General features: G+C 40.9%; 1 protein-coding gene across 2 annotated transcripts in view; it reads left to right on the forward strand.

The window, feature by feature from the left end:
• KDM3B (lysine demethylase 3B) overlaps nt 1-21,855 on the forward strand; it is a 67,518-nt gene that overhangs the window by 17,084 nt on the left and 28,579 nt on the right. Inside the window, exons 4-10 of one of the 2 annotated variants that reach the window (XM_012748977.3) lie at nt 677-782; nt 2,995-3,119; nt 6,654-6,728; nt 10,615-11,214; nt 15,001-16,249; nt 17,103-17,304; nt 21,269-21,483. In XM_012748977.3, coding sequence (XP_012604431.1) covers nt 677-782; nt 2,995-3,119; nt 6,654-6,728; nt 10,615-11,214; nt 15,001-16,249; nt 17,103-17,304; nt 21,269-21,483 — 2,572 coding nt within the window. The remainder of the gene's footprint in view (nt 1-676; nt 783-2,994; nt 3,120-6,653; nt 6,729-10,614; nt 11,215-15,000; nt 16,250-17,102; nt 17,305-21,268; nt 21,484-21,855) is intronic. The other variant, XM_020282383.2, reaches the window with a different exon arrangement.

A 21,855-nucleotide genomic window follows, 5' to 3' on the forward strand; every position in this document is an offset into this window, starting at 1 on the left:
CCAAAATAAGCAAAAAGATTTACATGGAATACAATGTTTTATAGTCAAATGTGTATGGGAAACACTGGCCTAAACAGGTTTCTTTCCTATATGACTTCTCAGAACCTTAAATATGCTATTGTATATAGAAAAATGTAGTATATAATATTTCCATTTCCTAAGCATAGTTGATCCTGGCGTCCTTAATTTTTGGAGCATCTCATGAGACTAGAGTCAATAGATATTCTTTGGCAAATCTTTTTTTTTTTTTTTTTTTTGAGACAAAGTCTCACTTTCTTGCCTAGGTAGAGAGAGTGCCGTGGCATCAGCCTAGCTCACAGCAACCTCAATCTCCTGGCCTCAAGCAATCCTCTTGCCTCAGCCTCCCAAGTAGCTGGGACTACAGGCATGCGCCACCATGCCCAGCTAATTTTTTCGATGTGTATTAGTTGGCCAATTAATTCCTTTCTATTTATAGTAGAAACGGGGTCTCGCTCTTGCTCAGGCTGGTTTCAAACTCCTGACCTTGAGCAATCCATCTGCCTTGGCCTCCCAGAGAGCTAGGATTATAGGCGTGAGCCACCACGCCCAGCAAATCTTGATATAGAGCTCCTTAGGGTATGATTTTTCTAATATGGTTAGATATTATTGCTATTTGTTTTAATATGCAGTTGTTTTCTTATTTTATCTCTACCAGATGGGAACAGATAGCCAAAACCAGATTCTTTTGGAACACACTGCACTGAGAGAAACAGTTAATGCTTTGATCAGTGACCAAAAGCTACAAGAGATATTTAGCCGAGGTAAGGATAGGTAAACTTCTGTCTCTGAACTTTGAATAAGGCGAATGACCAATGTTGAGTGATAGAATGGGACACCATGCAACTTTAAACGTCTACTTACGTCTTTTTGTGGGTAGAGTCAAGATTATCCTCAGTTAGCTGGATCTCTAGAATAGATTGGAAAAATAGGATTTCACTCAGACTATTGTTCCTTTTCATTTCTACATTTCACAATACGTAGTTTTATTGTGACTTGTTGTTTTTACATTTCTTAAGTATTTATTAAGAACTTAACATGTACTAGAAATAATGTTAAGGCACTGGGGATATAGCAATAAACTAGAAACTCTTTGCTATTGTTGAACTTACTATCTATAAGTCTCTCAAGAACTAAAGGCTTAACACTCAACAAAATAACAACTCAAAATGAAAATTATTTTCAGAATAAGTTCACAGACTCATTCACATTAACAGCATGTTATTTTAAAAATGAAAAACAACTTATTAGCATTCAAGTTCAGATACAGTCTTGCCCAGGATTCTACCCAATGGGTAGATGACTGCCTCATTTATCCTTCCCTTCATGTCATTCATCTCTTCCCTTTCTTTCTGGGCCTCATGATAATCATTGTTTTTAGTGAAATAGCGTCCTTAGTTCTTATTTGTCAAAATAAATCCAAAGGTAGGAAAACTGACCTATTGGGGAAAGAGGGTATTAGAATAAGTGATGTTTAATAATGAAGGAAAGAGGCCAGGCGCGGTGGCTCACGCCTGTAATCCTAGCACTCTGGGAGGCCAAGGCGGACGGATTGCTCAAGGTCAGGAGTTCAAAACCAGCCTGAGCAAGAGCAAGACCCCATCTCTACTATAAATAGAAAGAAATTAATTGGCCAACTAATATATATAGAAAAAATTAGCCGGGCATGGTGGCACATGCCTGTAGTCCCAGCTACTCGGAAGGCTGAGACAGAAGGATTGCTTGAGCCCAGGAGTTTGAGGTTGCTGTGAGCTAGGCTGACGCCACGGCACTCACTCTAGCCTGGGCAACAAAGTGAGACTCTGTCTTAAAAAAATAAAAATAAATAATGAAGGAAAGATATGGCAGAGAAAGGATGTGAAGAAAAATTGCTATCAGAAAAGAAAATTGAATGGACAGAAGGAGAGTTAGGAATGTATGTGTGTATAGAAAAATTAAGCATAATTATAGCTCTGAGAGAGAATAATCTAAAATTGGTAATGATTTAGCTATATAGTCTTTTTGAGACAGAGTCTCGCTTTGTTGCCCAGGCTAGAGTGAGTGCCGTGGCGTCAGCCTAGCTCACAGCAACCTCAAACTCCTGGGCTCGAGTGATCCTTCTGCCTCAGCCTCCCGGGTAGCTGGGACTACAGGCATGCGCCACCATGCCCGGCTAATTTTTTATATATATATCAGTTGGCCAATTAATTTCTTTCTATTTATAGTAGAGACGGGGTCTCGCTCTTGCTCAGGCTGGTTTTGAACTCCTGACCTTGAGCAATCCGCCCGCCTCGGCCTCCCAAGAGCTAGGATTACAGGCGTGAGCCACAGCGCCCGGCCTAGCTATATAGTCTTAAATGTACAACAATATGTGTGAGAGAGAAACTGTCCTTGAAGGGCCAGCTGAAATTGCAGTATAACATTACCTGCTGATAAAGTAATATCTTTGAAACTCTGTGTTCCTAGGAAGACAGGTGCTATATTTGTTCAGGCTATTATTAGTGCAGTGGCTGGAAACCTCATAAATTGAACTCTCTACACACTGTTATTGAAAGTCAGATAGCAGAATGTAAATGATCACATATCATGCCCATGGCCATTTAACATAATAGCACATTCAACTTAGTGACCTTCTTTTTTCATGTATATATCAGGTATCTGACTATATTTACATACTACCTATAGTTTTTGATATGTAAATTTCCTCTAATTTCCTATATTAGTTTCAGAATTAGAAGATTGAGAAAAGGTGTGTTTGAGGGACTGGGAAATTCTAAGGAATCTCCAAATGAAGAATTTACAAAGATCACTGGGGAAAACCATTTATATTTTATTTTTAAATTGATAAATCTGTAATTGCTCATTTATTCAATTCTATACAAGGGGACTCAAAGTGCCAGATATTTACATTATATAATTTTCCTTTTGCTGTTAGAAACAATTATGAAATATAGATTAGCCAGAAATATTCAATACTGACTGATGTCTCTCCTTCAGGTCCTTACAGTGTTCAAGGTCACAGGGTCAAAGTATACCAGCCAGAGGGGGAAGAAGGGTGGCTCTATGGTGTTGTAACCCATCAAGACTCTATCACTCGTCTTATGGAGGTGTCTGTAACTGAGGTAAGACTCTGGGTTATTTTTTCTAAGATGCATCTGTTCTGTTACAGAGGATCGTATAGACAAAGTGAGCCCTTTATTATGTGTAAGAAGATGGGATCCATCCTGCTATCACTAAATGATAACATGAGCCTGAGAAAGGCTGTTTAACTTTCTTCTTCTTCTTTTTTTTTTTTTTTTTTTTTTTTTGGTGACAGAGTCTCACTTTGTTGCCCAGGCTAGAGTGAGTGCCGTGGAGTCAGCCTAGCTCACAGCAACCTCAGACTCCTGGGCTCAAGCAATCCTTCTGCTTCAGCTTCCCGAGTAGCTGGGACTACAGGCATGCGCCACCATGCCCAGCTAATTTTTTCTATATATATTAGTTGGCCAATTAATTTCTTTCTATTTATAGTAGAGACGGGGTCTTTCTCTTGCTCAGGCTGGTTTTGAACTCCTGACCTTGAGCAATCTGTCCGCCTTGTCCTCCCAGAATGCTAGGATTACTGCGTGAGCCACCGCACCCAGCCTGTTTAACTTTCTTGACCTCACTGTTCTCATCTGTAAATTAGAGGTAATTATGTAAACTCTCACTAATCTCATAGCACTGTTTTGGGTACTGAGATAATGTGTTTGAAAGTGCTTTGAAATCTGTAAAACAATATACAAATGTGAGGTGGTGGTATTATTTTATCAAATCCATAAAGGTTAGTAGTTAAAAGACTAGTCAGTTTGCTTCTGTAGTACTTCTGCCACTTTATACTCTAGATGCTGAAAAAAGTTGTTTTAAATGAAATAAACAGAAGAACATAGCATCTAGAGGTACCTGAAGAATTGTTTAGGAAAAACAGTAGATAAGTGTTTTGAGGCAAACAAATACGTATTTATGACATCTTTGAATTGGTTTTAGACTTGTCCTTAGCAGTGACATACAATAAGTGCTTTTATTTTGCCTTTATTAAATTTATTTCTTTTTAGACAGAGTCCGGCTCTGTTGCCCAAGCTAGAGTGCCGTAGTGTCAGCCTAGATCACAGCAACCTAAAACTCCTGGGCTCAAGCAATCCTTCTGCCTTAGCCTCCTGAGTAGCTGGGACTATAGACATGTGCCACCATGCCCAGCTAATTTGGAAGCATATATATATGTTTTCAGTTGTCTAGATAATTTCTTTCTATTTTTAGTAGAGACGGGGTCTCGCTCTTGTTCAGGCTGGTCTCGAGCGATCTTCCTGCCCTGGCCTCCCAGAGTGCTAGAATTACAGGCGTGAGCCACCACGGCTGGCCTGTCTTTATTAAACTTTTTAAAAATTAATATTCATTAAAAATTTTCAAACAGTATACATATATATAATGTAGATATTGAAAGCTGCCCCTTACCCTAGGCAAATATCACTCCCTCCAATGCTAACCATCATTAATATTAATTGTTTGGTGTGTATTCTATATTCTTCCAAATATTTTGAGTGTGTATATGTGTATAAGAACATTTATATATTATGTACTTATACATAATTATGTAAATCAAACTTTAGTAACAGATTGCACCATAATACATAGTGATACATAGTTATATAATTTATTTTTCTTTCTTTTTTTTGAGACAGAGTTTCATTGTGTTGCCCGGGCTAGAGTGCCATCCATGGTGTCAGCCTAGCTCACAGCAACCTCAAACTCCTGGGCTTAAGCCATCCTTCTGCCTCAGCCTCCCGAGTAGCTGGGACTACAGGCATGCGCCACCATGCTGGCTAATTTTTTATATATATTTTTAGTTGGCCAATTAGTTTCTTTCTATTTTTAGTAGAGACGGAGGTCTCACTCTTGCTCAGGCTGGTTTTGAACTCCTGACCTTTAGTGATCCACCCACCTTGGCCTCCCAGAGTGTTAGGATTACAGGCGTGAGCACCATGCCCGGCCTGATTTACCGTTCTTAATTAATGAACATCTTTAAATGTAAGTATAAAGATCCACCTGATCCTTTTAAAATAGATGCATACTATTCCACTAAATCGATGTATCATAACTAATGTAATCTATAATTGATGGACATTTAAATCACTGTCAGTAATACAAATAATGCCACAGTGAACATCCTTGAACATCCTTTTAATTTATTGGAATAAATTTCTGTATGTGTAACTGCTAGGTCAGAGGGTATGCACAAATCTAGCATGGTGGCTTACACGTGTGATCCTAGCACTTTAAGAGGCTAAGGTGGGAGGATTGCTTGAGGCCAGGAATTCAAGACCAGCCTGAGCAACATGGCAAGACCTGTCTCTACCAAAAATAGAAAAATTAGCTGAGAGTGGTGGCGTACACGTATAGTCCTAGGTAGTTGGTAGGCTGAAACAGGAGAACCACTTGAGCCCCGGAGTTTGAGGTTGCAATGAGCTATGATGAGGCCACTGTACTCTAGCCTGGGCAGACAGAACAAGACTTCCTCTCAAAAAAAAAAAAAAAAGGCACAATAAATTTGACATACTCTATCAAGTTACCCTTCGCCTCGACACCCCAAATTTTTATTCTTTAATTGTAGAGTGATTCTTTTAATGATTGTTGTTTCTGATGGATTTCGGTTTCATAATATACAGAATAGGAAGGTTTTAGAGATAGGAAATTTGCTCATGCCTATAATCCCAGCACTTCGGGAGGCCAAGGTGAGAGGATTGCTTGAGGCCAGGAGTTTGAGACTCACTTCTCTACAAAAAAGAAATTAGCTGGGTATGGTGCACACCTGTAGTCCTAGCTACTCAGGAGCCTAAGGCAGGAGGATGACTTAAGCTTAGGATTTCGAGGTTGCAGTGAGCTATGATTGTGCCACTACACTCTAGCCTTGATGACAATGAGGCCGTACCTCTAAAAAAGAATTGTTTTTTAAATTTTAAAACTGAAGAAGAGGCCGGGCATGGTGGCTCAGCCTGTAATCCCAGCTCTCTGGGAGGCCGAGGTTGGCGGATTGCTCAAGTTTAGGAGTTCAAAACCAGCCTGAGCAAGAGTGAGACCCCCATCACTACTATAAATAGAAACAAATTAATTGGCCAACTATATATATAGAAAAAATTAGCCCGGCATGGTGGCACATGCCTGTAGTCCCAGCTACACGGGAGGCTGAGGCAGAAGGATTGCTTGAGCCCAGGAGTTTGAGGTTGCTGTGAGCTAGGCTGATGCCACGGCACTCACTGTAGCCTGGGCAACAAAGCGAGACTCTGTCTCAAAAAAAAAAAAAAAAAAAAAAACTGAAGAAGAAAAGAAGAGATACAGAATTTGAAATTAACATTTCTAAGAGATACACTTGGGCATTGAGCTCAATTCTTTCATTCATTCACTTAATAAATATTTGATTGCTTACCATATTCCAGACCTTGTTTGAAACGTTATTATTATAGCAGTTAATGAGACAGTAGAGATCCCTGTTTTCCTGGAGCTTTCATCGTAGTAGATGAATAAAAAACAATAAAGAGATGATTATATATATTGGGAATAATATAATTATGTTTTGATGGGCAAGGCATTAAATATCTTTTTCCCTGTTTTTCATATTTTCTGCTATCCTGCTCCTGCTGTAGAGTGGTGAGATCAAGTCGGTGGATCCCAGACTAATCCATGTGATGCTGATGGATAACGCAACATCTCAGAGCGAGGTATCATAATGGACCGAGTCTCTGAGCAGACTCGTGAGCTTGCATTATCTTGTTATGTAAATTCTTTACATGTTTGTTTTTCTATGTATGCCCTTTGAGTTGTTCAGCTCTGGCCACTGTACATTTTTTGCTCTCTTCACAGTCTGTCTAATTAGGGTAGATAGTCTCAAGAAAGAAACCTAGTTTGAGCAAACCCTTGGTATCATAGCAACTGGGGAGTCTGAGGCAAGAAGATCGCTTTAGGCCAGGAGTCTTAGACCAGCCTGGGCAACAAAGCAAGACCCCATCTTAAGCAAAATTAAAAAAATTAGCTGGGTGTGGTGGTGCATACCTGTAGTTCTAGCTACTCTGGAGGCTGAGGCAGGAGGATTGCTTGAGCCCGAGAATTTGAAGTTACAGTTGAGCTATGATTGTGCCACTACACTCCAGCCTGGGCAACAGAGTGAGACCCCATGTCTTTAAAAAAAGAAAAAATGCATTAAGCAGTAGTAATATTCATGACCTACCCAACAACAAAATATAGTGGGCTAAAAAATGTGGTAGTAATATTTATATTTATTTACTAGCAATATTAATAAATACAAATAATATTAAGACTACTTATTAAAATTTATATTATGTTTTTCAAACATACCTGCCCTGAGAGAAATGGAGAAGCTACATCCTCTTTCTTTTCCCCATTAGGTGGCAGTGAGCTCCAAGGGAGTACCAAATTCTGCATTTTCAAGTAGAATCAAATCAAACAGGTGCCCAGTTCAGTGCTCAGCACACAGTGGGTTATTCCGTAATTGTTATGAACTAGGCCAACTCTTAGTTCATTCAGAATTATTATAGCCCAAAGAAAGATATATTATAAATCTCTGCCTGAACCAATCAAGAAATTCCATGAATTTCCTTCTATTGGCCAACTGTCCACATATTCCTCATGGTATCGTAGCAACTCTATAAAAATGCTGTCTTGGTCACTTCAGCTTAGTATGCAGTACTTCCCCATCATCTTTATCTAGTCATTCTTGATAAACACCAGAGTAGGAAAAGAAGAATCAGGGTTAAATTTAAGGTGGGGTGTGGTGGCTCACACCTGTAATTCTAGCATTCTGGGAAGCCAAGGCAGGAGGATTGCTTGAGCTCAGCAGTTTGAGACCAGACTGAGCAACATATCAAGACCCCATCTTTACTAAAAATAGAAAAATTAGCCAGGTGTCATGCTGTGTGCCTGTTGTGTCAGCTCCTTGGGAGGCTGAGGCAGGAGGATCACTTGAGCCTGAGAGTTTGAGGTCACAGTAAGTTATGATGGTGCCACTGCACTCTACCAGGGGCAAGAGAGCAAGACTCGGCCTCTTTTTTTTTTGAGACAGAGTCTCGCTTTGTTGCCCAGGCTAGAGTGAGTGCCGTGGCATTGGCCTAGCTCACGGCAACCTCAAACTCCTGGGCTCAAGCAATCCTGCTGCCTCAGCCTCCTGAGTAACTGGGACTACAGGCATGCACCACCAAGCCCAGCTAATTTTTTCTATATATATTAGTTGGCCAATTAGTTTCTTTCTATTTATAGTAGAGACGGGAATCTCACTCTTGCTCAGGCTGGTTTCGAACTCCTGACCTTGAGCAATCCACCCTCCTTGGCCTCCCAGAGTGCTAGGATTACAGGTGTGAGCCTCCACGCCTGGCCCAAGACTCTGTCTTAAAAAAAAAGAAGAAGAAAAATCATGGTTAAATTTAATAGCTGTTTACTACATATGATGGTACCACAACTTTTAAGTCTTTTGACTATGTTTGCGTGGCTGAAGACAGCTTGTTACTTTGGTGGTGTATTGGGCCTCCTTATTATATCCGTTGTTAAGCACAATTGTATGCCAGGTACTTTTGAGCTGGACAGATATAACTGGGGAGTGCTGATCTTAGTGTCCTAGGCTGTTTACTCATATGTGAGTAGCTCACTGTAAGTAGGACATACTTATAAGTTGTTTAGGGAATGGTAGGAGGTTGCTGTGAGCCAGTCTCTTCAAGTTAGCTAGATGAATTAGAGGTGGGATCTGTGGTGTTTAGCAATAGATGTTGGTGCTTCCCTATTTGGCATTGCCATTTTGTGACTATCTCCTTGGCTAGCAAAGTATAATTATTTTGACAGTTCTGCCAAGGTTTTTTTTGTTTTGTTTTGTTTTGTTTTTGAGACAGAGTCTCACTTTGTTGTCCAGGCTAGAGTGAGTGCCGTGGCGTCAGCCTAGCTCACAGCAACCTCAAACTCCTGGGCTCGAGCGATCCTTCTGCCTCAGCCTCCCGAGTAGCTGGGACTGCAGGCATGCGCCACCATGCCCAGCTAATTTTTTCTATATATATTAGTTGGCCAATTAATTTCTTTCTATTTATAGTAGAGACGGGGTCTTTCTCTTGCTCAGGCTGGTTTTGAACTCCTGACCTTGAGCAATCCGCCCGCCTCGGCCTCCCAAGAGCTAGGATTACAGGCGTGAGCCACCACGCCTGGCCTCTGCCAAGGTTTTATTAACTGTTTTTAGAGGTCCACAACCACCTGGTCTCCTTTAAATGTGAGCGTAAGTGAATGAGCAAGAAAGGACAGATTTCACTGGTTGTACTTCTATAGTTCACAACACTGAAAACTGGGTATTGCTAGAGATTGAAGAAAGGATATAAGAGTTTTAAAAGAGGATCAAAGAAAATAATACTTAGCAATCAGAAACAGCTCTTGAATGAAAAATTTGGAAACTTAGATAATATTATGAGAAGTATGGGAGAAATGGAAGTAAATCTTGAGCTTTATTTAAGAGTTGTAGAGTGAAATTAAAGGAGAAATAATGGAAACGAAGGTAGCAAAAGAAAAAATACAGAAACTAGAACTGATGAGAAGAAACATAAAATTTTTAAAATTTTCCATTTTAACAGCTATAATAATGATTACAGTAAAGATGTGGATCTGTAAAGAATCTATACGTTTTCAAGGGCAGTAGGAGTAGATTAATTAAATTGATAAATATTAATGGTTAAACAATTGTGTCACTTGTTACCACCCCCAACACACATTTCTAAATAAAGCTAAAACGAGTACCTGCTCCATAGTGGAATACCGATCTAGAAAATGTTCCAGTTGTAACTGTGTCTTTGCTGCCCAAAGATTGCTTGAGAGAATGTTAGCTGTGTCCCATGTCCCACTCCCTTCATTCTTCTCAGAGGAGACGTTTAGTCAGAGATAGGAATTGCCCCGTGTGGCCTCTCAAATAAGGCACAAGCAAGGTTTCACGAGATAGTCTGAAATTACTAGAAGAAATAAGAGATTTGGCTTTTTGGCCTGTGGCAGCCTACTTTTTTCCCTTTTCTCTGTCTAATGCTTTGAAATAAGGTCTGAAGATTATTTTTATAGTGTCTATGTGAGCAATTCGAGCCCATCTTTGTCAAGTTCACTTTTCCTTTGGTTGCAGACTCACAAATGTTGGTTTTAGTGACTTCTGGATAGAAGAGAATTTGTATTTCAGTACTTGAAATGCAAGGTTCTGTGAAACAAGGAGATAAATATGTAATAAAATGAGTTATTTCATCAACGGGCAAATGAGCTCCCAGCCTAGCTCTAGCAGTCTATTTATAAAAGAAATTTCACAAATTGTTCATACCCTTTAAAAAGTCCATTTGAAGAAATAGTGTGTTTTATTTAAGAGGAGGTTTGCCAAGTGAGTTAACCTATAATGACTGTTGTCCTAAATGTGTGTATATAAAGATTGGAGCTTTTTGACAAAGAGGATGACTTAGAGTTGGCATTGGAATTTGGCAATCTGGGCCTGCTTTGTCTGCTTCTAGAGATGGGAAAGAGCTAATGGTTTATGGTTTTCACAGGATGAAAGGTCCTTGTAATAAATCTTTTTTGAATTTTGTTTTGTAGGGGGGTACGTTAAAAGCAGTAAAATCTTCCAAAGGAAAGAAGAAGAGAGAGAGCATAGAGGGGAAAGATGGCCGGAGGAGGAAAAGTGCTTCGGACTCTGGGTGTGACCCTGCATCAAAGAAATTAAAAGGAGACAGGGGTGAAGTAGACAGTAATGGGAGCGATGGAGGTGAGGCAAGCCGAGGGCCCTGGAAAGGAGGGAATGCCAGTGGAGAGCCAGGTCTGGATCAGAGAGCCAAGCAGCCACCGTCTACATTTGTCCCCCAGATTAACCGCAACATTCGCTTTGCCACTTACACCAAAGAAAACGGCAGGACTCTGGTGGTGCAGGATGAGCCTGTAGGTGGGGACACACCTGTACCTTTCACTCCATATTCTGCAGCGACAGGTCAGACACCTTTGGCCCCAGAGGTGGGTGGAGCCGAAAATAAAGAGGCAGGAAAAACACTGGAACAAGTTGGCCAGGGCATGGTGGCTTCAGCAGCTGTGGTCACTACTGCCAACTCCACCCCAACCACGGTGAGGATCTCAGACACTGGTCTTGCAGCAGGGACTGGGCCGGAAAAACAGAAAGGCAGCTGGTCGCAGGCCTCAGGAGAGGTGAGTTGCTTGAGGGGCAGATTTACAAGATTTGGGTTCACTCTTTCACCCTACTTTGTTGTTAACACATTGAAAAGCATCTCAAATGCCCCAGGGAAGGAATATTTCTGAGATGGCTTAAATTGTACTCTGTGGATAGGCCTTTAGTGCTCACTCGGCAAATATATATATTTTAATAACTTTATCTGCTCTTAAAAGTCACCTGAACAATTGGGCTAATCAAAAACTGATTATAGGCCGGGCGCTGTGGCTCACGCCTGTAATCCTAGCTCTTGGGAGGCCGAGGCGGGCGGATTGCTCAAGGTCAGGAGTTCAAAACCAGCCTGAGCAAGAGTGAGACCCCGTCTCTACTATAAAAAAAAAAATATAAAAAAAAAAAAAAAAAAAAACTGATTATACAACCCAATTTAATGAGATATTAAAATCGATCTGGTGGGGAATTTTTTAGATTCAATTATCTATTTAGTTTACGGAGTCGTTGAGCCTCCACCAGGCCTATGAGAGGCAAGGTTAATGAATCACAGTGCTGTTAACAGTGAACACTATAATTAAGGCTGTGTATGCAAGCTGCCATTACCTGTTTTCAGTTCATCATTTCTTTCATATTTTCCCTTGAGGCTGGGTTACTTTCCATCATTTGATAAGGCCATAAAACATAAAAGTTTATTTTTCTCCCCAAGTTCATCTTTTGACCTTATCTGGAAAATTTGATGGATTTAATCACAGTAGTATCCAATTTACTGTGTTCTTTATTTGATATGCATATATTGTTGCTAAAACGGAACTGTTGTTAAGTGTAAGTTAACATAAAGTTGACTCCTCGATCCAAATTTGAAACAGTATCAAAATCAGTTATATAGTCTTTTTGACTAATTTTGGTCACCAAAGTATGATATATGGTGCTAGTCATATATTTTTTCAAGTGGGCTGTTAATTCAAGCTAGAATATCAAATACAAAGATGAAATGCTTAATGACTTTTCAAAATTATATATAGAAAACTACTGTGTGCTAAGCACTGTATATTATGAATAAGGAGTTGAATATTTGAAGGGGCTTAAAATGAAATCATTTCAGATATAACAGTGCCAGATAAAACATGGCGTATACATTTCATTGGACTTCTTCCCGTCCCCCAGCAAATGCAAATCATTAATCCCTAGTGTGCAGGGATGAGAAGAGAGATAAAATGTCCACATATCAAAGAAGGCCTGTAAATGCAAATTTCATATTGGTCACGGATTGTCCTCGCTTAATTGACTGACATTCCCAAAGAAACCAGGTGATGATCTTATGTGGATTTCCAGTGTAAGTCATCATAGTACATGAGTATCAACTCCATGTCAAAGACCCTGTGAACGTAAATGGAGCTTACAAAATAGACCAAATGTTACATTTTGTTAAGAGATCCATCAAATGCTGCTATTCTTGGAGTAGGAAAGCTGAATAGGTGAAATTTGGAATTAAAGGGTATTTTTTCCAAACAGTTTGAAGAAATTTCTGTGACTGTATCAGTCATTTTACTAATGTTTCAGCCTGGGTCTTCTCCTAGCATATGATTTAAAAGTACAGAAATGAATGCTGCCTTATCTAAAATAGTGGCACAACCAACCGGACACTTCTTACCCTAAAAACTGGGTTGAAATCAGTTTGTCATCACTTTCTTATAAGAAAAGGATCTAGAATTTAATCATTTGAAGGAAAATGAAAGATCATCCAAATTATTTTTCATTCATGTGTATATTTTTTAAATTTTTATTTCTTTTCTTTTTCTTTAAATATCTGCCCAATCATTAAATGTGTATTTATTTTTAAAGGGAAAGTTTAGGAGTGAAACATGAGCTGCCCATGCTGGTTCCTTGCAGTCATGCAGATGTCAAGGCTTCTGGCCAAATCCTGCTAGTGAAACAACAGCAAACCCTCAGGGCTATGTGAATTCCCTTGTTCTCTATTGTGGGAAGGGGGGTTATGACAATGCTTGTTGGTTAGTGGGAAGAAGAATAAGAAAGTAAACTCTAATGTTTTAACTCTAAAATGCCCCAAAGTAGTCTCAGTGGCAAATATCAATTAGAGGCAAGCCATAGGTGGCCTGCCTTGTTCTGATGCCTCTATGCTGCCCTCGTGGAAAGCCTAAATGTTGAAAGAATGGCCCTTTTGTTTATCCTGAATCGTTTTTTTTAATTATGATAAAATACATGTAACATAAAATTTATCATTTTAACCATTTTAAAATGTACAAATATGTAGCATTTAGTACATTCACACCATGACCACTATTTAGTTCCAGAAATTTCATCACTCCAAAAGGAAACTCTATATCTATTAAATAGTCATGGAATAATCTTTATTTCTCATGTTTTATTATTTTTTTGAGAATGGAAGTGAACGGCACCAATATTTCTCATGTTTTAAAGTGAATGTTGGCCGGGCGTGATGGCTCACACCTGTAATCCTAGCACTCTGAGTGGCCAAGGCGGGCAGATTGCTCAAGGTCAGGAGTTGGAAACCAGCCTGAGCAAAAGCGAGACCCCATCTCTACTAAAAATAGAAAGAAATTAATTGACCAACTAAAAATATACATATAAAAAATAAGCCAGGCATGGTGGTGCATGCCTGTAGTCCCAGCTACTCGGGAGGCTGAGGCAGGAGGATTGCTTAAGCCCAGGAGATTGAGGTTGCTGTGAGCTAGGCTGACACCACGGCACTCATTCTAGCCTGGGCAACAAAGTGAGACTCTGTCTCTAAAAAAATAAAAAATAAAAATAAATTTAATAAATAAATAAATAAAGTGAATGCTGAAGGATATTATCCTCTGTTACTTGAAAATTAATTTTTTTAGTATATAATTTGCAAGTTAAATGTTAGGATCTGGATTTTATTAAATTAACCAATATTAAGTAAAGGCTCACACTGTCTCTGTATATGCACATGTGTGCAAATATATGGGAAAATGCCCCCATCCTTTTTTATGCACACATTCATTCACATGTAGAAATTAACATTTTCAAGGTAAAAGAAGAAAAGGATAATGTTTTATTATTTCATTCTTCACTTTGTTATGCTGAGTTTTTGTTTGGTGGATATTCTCCAGTATATACTTTATTTCCTCTTTGGAGCCTTATTAGATCCTAATTATAATAAAAGGTCTCAGTAAATAGTTTGCTCTCTTTAATTTCACAAGTTTAGGTCTTACATATATTCAGATTTTAGGTAGACTTGTCATAAATATTAATAGATGGCTAAATTCCAAAAGGGTCCTTCTCATGGAGTTTCAGATTAATAAAGAGAATAGTTTTCTTTAATGTACAATGGGCTCGTCAGGGAAGGAAGTCACTTTTTGTAAGATGGACAATTTGCAATGGCCTAAGTAAATCAAAACTTTAACAATAGCTACTAAGGCCATTGTAATATATTACTATTAAAGGAGTCACTAGGTATATTTCAAAGTAAAAGCTGATGTCTGTTCAGGAACCCTTTTCCCCCATTCCCTAGTAAGAAGCTTACACAGCCTCTTAAGACTGATAACCAGTTGGGTAACAACCAGGGAGTGGCAGGATGAATGACATTCTGCTATCTCTGGTTCACCTTGCTAAAGATGCCCTTGATGTGGTCTGTGGCAGGTTTCTTCCCTACTGCTGGTAAAATCCAGTTATAAGAGCAGATCCATGGAATTAGAGAAAAGTTGATTGACCCACAATAAATGTTGATCCTAGTGATAGGTCCAAGAAAGAGATCTTTAGATTGTCATGAGAAGCTGCATCACTAACTTAGGCTATCTTCCTTTCAGAATTCAAGGAATTCTATTCTGGCTTCTTCTGGATTTGGAGCACCTCTCCCAAGTTCATTGCAACCTTTGACTTTTGGAAGTGGAAGGAGCCAGTCCAATGGGGTTCTAGCCACAGAGAACAAACCTTTGGGCTTCTCTTTTGGCTGTAGCTCTGCACCAGAGTCTCAGAAAGACTCTGATCTCTCCAAAAACTTGTTTTTTCAATGCATGTCCCAAACTTTACCCACCAGTAACTACTTCACTACCGTTTCAGAGAGTTTGGCTGATGATTCCTCTAGTCGGGACTCGTTCAAACAAAGCCTTGAGAGCCTGAGCTCAGGCCTGTGTAAAGGCAGATCTACTCTTGGAACAGACACTAAGCCAGGCTCTAAGGCTGGCAGCTCTGTGGACCGGAAAGTGCCTGCAGAGTCCATGCCCACTCTCACTCCAGCCTTCCCACGGAGCCTCCTAAATACCCGCGCCCCAGAAAGTCATGAAAATCTATTTTTACAGCCCCCCAAACTATCCCGAGAAGAGCCTTCTAACCCTTTCCTGGCATTTGTGGAGAAAGTTGAACATAGCCCTTTCAGCAGCTTTGCATCTCAGGCATCAGGTAGCTCTTCCTCTGCTACCACTGTCACCTCAAAGGCAGCACCTAGCTGGCCCGAGTCTCACTCCTCTGCAGATTCAGCATCTTTAGCAAAGAAGAAAACTCTCTTCATTACAACTGACCCCTCCAAGCTGGTGTCTGGTGTTCTGGGCTCAGCTCTTACCACTGGGTGCCCAAGCCTCTCTGCCATGGGGAATGGCCGCTCCAGCTCACCCACCAGCAGCCTCACTCAGCCCATTGAGATGCCTACTCTCTCCTCCAGCCCCACAGAGGAGAGGCCAACTGTGGGGCCTGGGCAACAGGACAATCCCCTCCTCAAAACCTTTAGTAACGTCTTTGGCAGGCACTCAGGCAGTTTTCTGTCCTCCCCGGCAGAATTTTCACAGGAGAACAAAGCTCCTTTTGAAGCTGTGAAAAGGTTCTCACTGGATGAGCGAAGCTTGGCTTGCAGACAGGACTCGGACTCCAGCACTAACAGTGACCTGTCAGATATGAGCGACTCTGAGGAGCAGCTGCAGGCTAAGACTGGCCTGAAGGGGATTCCGGAGCACCTGATGGGGAAGCTGGGCCCCAATGGGGAGCGTGGTGCTGAGCTGTTGCTGGGCAAAGGCAAAGGGAAGCAGGCCCCCAAGGGCCGACCTCGGACCGCCCCCCTGAAAGGTGATCCTGCTGGGGCTATACATGGGCTTTGCGCTGGCAGTAGTCTCAAATGCCTGTTGTGCTCTTGTGCAGCATAGGCCCTAACTTTGATGGAAAGTTCTATAATCTCATAGAATTACGAAGCCAAAAGGACCTGGCAGAAGCCCCTCATCAAACTTGGTTCAGGGCAGAATTGCATCTAAACCAGCACTCTAAGAGGGGTATCTGTCCCATATAATGATAATCCCACAAAGGAGGACTCTTGATCATCCTTGGCAGTCTGTTATTTTTGGTCAGGAACTATTTCTTTGTGTTTGCCTCCTCCCTTTCTACTTCACTTTGGCCCATCCTCTTTAATTTACTTCAGGGGAGTTCCTGAGAACTGGTCTCCATTCCTACATAGCAGCCCTTTGTAGATTTGATGGAGCAAAGAGAATTACCCCTCTGTTTGCTTCCATTAACTTCTGTGGTGTGAGGTTTTGGTCCAGAAGTATGTAAGACAAAGTCTGGTGGTAAAAGTAGCTGTTTTCATTAGGAATTGGTATCCTGTGGGAGCTCAAGTGGTCCTGATTAACAGAATAGCCATATCCTGAGGGACTAGAGGCAAGTGATGGCTACGTTCTGCTGCCTTGGGTTTTTCAAAGCCATACTCAGAATTATTTTGCTATAGTAGAGCACTTGCCACAAGTTCTCCATGGTTCTTTGTTCCCTGCTTTCCATTTCTGTGAAGGATGGACATAATGGGCACATGCCCAAGCAGTGTAAGGAGGACTAGCTCAGGTCAGGACAAAATGCCTGCCCCCAAGAGGATCATGTTATTGGGCCCTAATTATACATCTCATGACAGCCTTTTCTCTTCCCTCCTTTGCCACAGTTGGTCAATCAGTGCTGAAAGATGTCAGCAAAGTGAAGAAGCTGAAGCAGTCTGGAGAGCCCTTCCTGCAGGATGGGTCGTGCATCAATGTGGCACCTCACCTGCACAAGTGTCGTGAGTGCCGCCTGGAGCGGTATCGGAAGTTTAAGGAACAGGAGCAAGATGATTCAACTGTAGCCTGCCGCTTCTTTCATTTTCGGAGGTATCCAAACTTTTCCTCCTTTCCTAGTTTTCCTTAGTGACACATAACTTCCAGTCTTTCTCTGAAGCTTCATCTCTCGCCTTGCTTTCTTCATCCCCTTTAAATCTCAAGAGTCTGTGCCAAGGCTCTGTAGTAGTAGTCACTTAGTTATTTGGATTGTAAAATGACACGTGGCTTTGTCTTTGGTGAATTGAAGTTGAGCAGTCTTAGCTGCATTCCTCTACTATTTCCCTTACTAAGGTTGATTCTATTTGAAACCAGTGGTATAAGCAAAAGGACTCCATTTTATACTATGGATCTGCCTGACCACTTACCCTTCTTCAGTGCTAGAATAACTTGAGTAATCTTAGAGAAAAGGAGAAGTAAGATTAGGAGACAGTGTGAAGCATCTTTGAAATAGTGGTAACAGATAAATCCTGGGCATAGCCCCTACTTTTACCAAACAACAACCACTATAACAAAAGCCATATAGTCACTTTTCCTGTGCTTGATAAACTTAGGAGTTTCTTCTCAATATTTCAAGAATCTTTAATTTTTAAAATAAATCCACATGGTTTATCAATTTGGTGTGGATTCACTTATTTAGCAATTGTTTATCAGGCACTTAATGTGTGCCAGCTGTTTTGGGGCATTGAGGATTCAGCAATGAACAAAACATCAAATTCCAGCCCTCAGAAGGTTTGGGGATATAAACAGTAAATAACATCCACCAAAAAAACCCCAAAACTTAAATACATGGTATTTCAGCTGATAATAAATATGAGAAAAACAAAGGAAAGAGGACTAAAGTGTCAGGAGGCTAGAGAGGCTACAGTTTTAAATAGGATGATCTGAGAAAATGAGATTTAAAGAACAACCTGCAGTAGGTGAAGGAGTAATCTACACATTATCTGGGAGACAAGTGTTCCAGACAAATGCAGGTGTCCTGAAGCTGGAATATTCTACATGTATCCATAGACCTAGGATGGCTAAACTAGAGTAAGCAAGCGGAGGGGAGTTGAAGTGAAAGAATTTATGATGGGTCCAGATTTTAAAGGGCTATTCCAAGGGCCTTGGCTTTTACTCTGAATAAGAAATCATCGGAGATCTTGAGCTGATGAGTGACACTGAGTAATGTTTTAAAAGACCAGCTTACTACTTTCTTGAGAATAGGTTATATCTCAGAGGCAAGGGCAGAAACAGAGAAGTTAGGAGGCTGTTGGAATTACTCAGGTGGGAAATGATGGGTGCTTAGACCAGGGAGGTAGCAATGGAGATGATGAGAAGTTGTTGAAGGTAGAACACATATAATTTTCTGATGGGTTAGATACGAAGTATGAAAGAAAGGAAGGAGTTATGGATGAATCTACATATTTTGGCCTAAAAATTAAAAGAATGGGATTGCCATTTGCTGATAAAGAGATTTTTTTCAGGGATAAGCAGATTTGGGGAGGAAAATAGGGAGTTTTGATTTGAGCATGTTAAATTTGAGGTGCCTATTAGATTTCTAAATGGAGATTTTGAGAGGACAGCTGGAAATACAGCTTTAGCGTTAAGGGAAGAAGTCCAACCTGGAGATAACAAATTTGGATGTCACTAGGTATTTAAAACTGTGAGTCAAATTGACATGACCTTAGAAGTCAGAGTATAGATGAAGAAAGCAGTTCAAGGACTGAGTTCCAGCCGGGCGTGGTGGCTCACACCTGTAATCCTAGCACTCTGAGAGGCTGAGGTGGGCAGATTGCTCAAGGTCAGGAGTTCGAAACCAGCCTGAGCAAGAGCGAGACCCCCGTTTCTACTATAAATAGAAAGAAATTAATTGGCCAACTAATACATACAGAAAAAATTAGCCAGGCATGGTGGCATATGCCTGTAGTCCCAGCCACTCGGGAGGTTGAGGCAGGAGGATTGCTTGAGCCCAGGAGTTTGAGGTTGCTGTGAGCTAGGCTGACACAATGGCACTCACTCTAGCCTGGACAACAAAGCAAGACTCTGTCCCAAAAAAAAAAAAAAAAAAAAAAAAAAAAGGAATGAGCTTTGGCACTCTCCAGCTTTTAGAGGTGGAAAAGATAAGAAGGAACTAGTAAAGAGACCAAGAAACAATAGCCAGTGAGATAGTAGGAAAACCCGGCAGTGAGGTATCCTAGAAAACAACTAAAGAAAGTATTTCCAGGAAGGAATAATGAACTGTATCAAACCTTGCTCATAGGTCATATGAGATAAGGACTAGAAGTGACCTTTATCAAGGTAGAATTACCAAGAAAAAAAAAAAAAAGGTAGAATTACCTTGTCAGAATAGTTTTTGTAGATAGATTTGTAGGGGGATGTCTGATTGTAGTGGATTAAGACAAAATGAAGGCCGGGCGCGGTGGCTCACACCTGTAATCCTAGCACTGTAGGTGGGTGGATCGCTCAAGGTCAGGAGTTCCGAAACTAGGCTGAGCAAGAGCGAGACCCCATCTCTACTAAAAATAGAAAGAAATTGATTGGTTAACTAAAAATATATAGAAAATAATATCTAGGGCCACACTCTGGGAGCCTGAGGTGGGCAGATTGCTTGAGGTCAGGAGTTCGAAACCAGCCTGAGCAAGGGCGAGACCCGTCTCTACTATAAATAGAAAGAAATTAATTGGCCAACTAATATATAGAGAAAAAATTAGCTGGGCATGGTGGTGCATGCCTGTAGTCCCAGCTACTCGGGAGGCTGAGGCAGAATGTCGCTTGAGCCCAGGAGTAGAGGTTGCTGTGAGCTAGGCTGATGCCACGACACTCTAGCTTGAGCAACAGAGTGAGACTCTGACTAAAAAAAAAAAAAAAGAAAAAAAATGAAAGGAAAAGAACTAGTAACAATGAATGTGGACAACTCTTTTAAGGAACTTTGCTCTAATAAGCAGATTAACGAAGGAGGTATGGGATTGAGAGGACTTTTGTGATAGAAATTGAAGCAAGTTTAAATGCTGACAAGAATGATTCAATAGAGATGAAAATAGGTGATATAAAAAAAATATGTGAGGTAGAAAAGAGGAGAAAGAATTAGAGAAGGAATGTCTTTGGGTTGGGGAAAATGGATAGGATGTAGCTGGAAGGCAGGGCAGGGTGGCTCATGCCTATAATCCTATCATTCTGGCTTTCTGGGAGGCCAAAGTGGGAGGATTGCTTGAGATCAGGAGTTAGAGACCAGCCTGAACAAGAGTAAGACCCCATCACTACAAAAAATAGAAAAATTAGCCAGGCCCTGTGGTGTGCGCCTTGTAGTCCCAGCTACTTGGGAGGCTGAGGCAGGAGGATCACTTGAGCCCAGGAGTTTGAGGTTGCTGTGAGCTATGATCATGCTACTTCAGTCTATCCAGGGAGACTGAGCAAGACCCTATCTCCAAAAAAAAAAAAACTGTAGCTGGAAAGATTGGCTTTGCTGAGTCCTAGTTCAGAGTAGGAGGAGATCAAACAGAGTACAATGGCTCAGTTGCAAGAAAGTGTGGTAGTGGGAGCTTATAGAAGTTCTCTTCTGGCTCCTGTTTCCTCAGTGGAATACAAAGCAGGGTCCTTATGAGAAGTGATACTGGCAGTTTGAAAAGAAAGAAGGTATGAAACAGGCATCTAGGAGATGAAGTGAATCAGGAAACTATTGTGACTGTCACGCAACCTTAAGGGCTCAGCTCAGATAGGTGGACATGAATCTAAAATGAGGATGACTCTGTTTTTCAGGGTCACATTCAGTGGCATGGGTGCAGTTGTAGAACAGGTGGATGGAAAACCTGATTAGCAACTCTGAAGACAGCTTTTTAAAGAATCTAGACCTACCAAGTGTTATGTTAACAAGCTTTCCTTTAGCAGAAATTGCATACTGTGTTGGTTAACTGTGGTAAAAGTTCTCAGCCTGATTCCTGCTAAGTCTTATTTGATTTCTTTTTAGGTTCTAGGATTTTAGGTATGTGTTAGTTTGCATTGCTACTGCTATTTACCCTGTATTTGATCCTGTCCTTAGGCTGATCTTCACTCGAAAGGGGGTACTCCGTGTGGAGGGATTTCTAAGCCCCCAGCAAAGTGACCCTGATGCCATGAACTTGTGGATTCCCTCTTCCTCCCTAGCAGAAGGGATAGACCTAGAGACCTCAAAGTACATCCTGGCCAATGTTGGGGACCAGTTCTGCCAGCTTGTGATGTCTGAGAAGGAGGCCATGATGATGGTGGAGCCACACCGTAAGGCACCCTCTTGCTTGTCCTCCAGGCCCTCCTAGTTGGAAACATTTTCTTTTGCTTAAAGGGAGGATTAGGGGGAGTGGCAGGTGGCATTTTTCTGTGGATGAGTCAAGATTGATAAGACTTCTTTGTAGCAACCTGTAGTTGAAGCCTTAACTATATCCAACAGACCTCATTCTTTCAGTCTTTGACAATTTACAAACCAAAAATTCCTTCCCTGCTTGTCTTTCATTTTTGTGGCACAGATGCCGTAGCATGCATTTGAATCCCTGTTTGAGTTTGGTTCACCCTGGATATTTTCAGTTTTCTTTGAATCAGTAATATTAATGTGTTATACTCTATGGTTTGTGAATAGAACAAGTACTACTGAGT

Source organism: Microcebus murinus, chromosome 21 (assembly GCF_040939455.1).
Source record: "Microcebus murinus isolate Inina chromosome 21, M.murinus_Inina_mat1.0, whole genome shotgun sequence".
NCBI lineage: Eukaryota > Metazoa > Chordata > Mammalia > Primates > Cheirogaleidae > Microcebus > Microcebus murinus.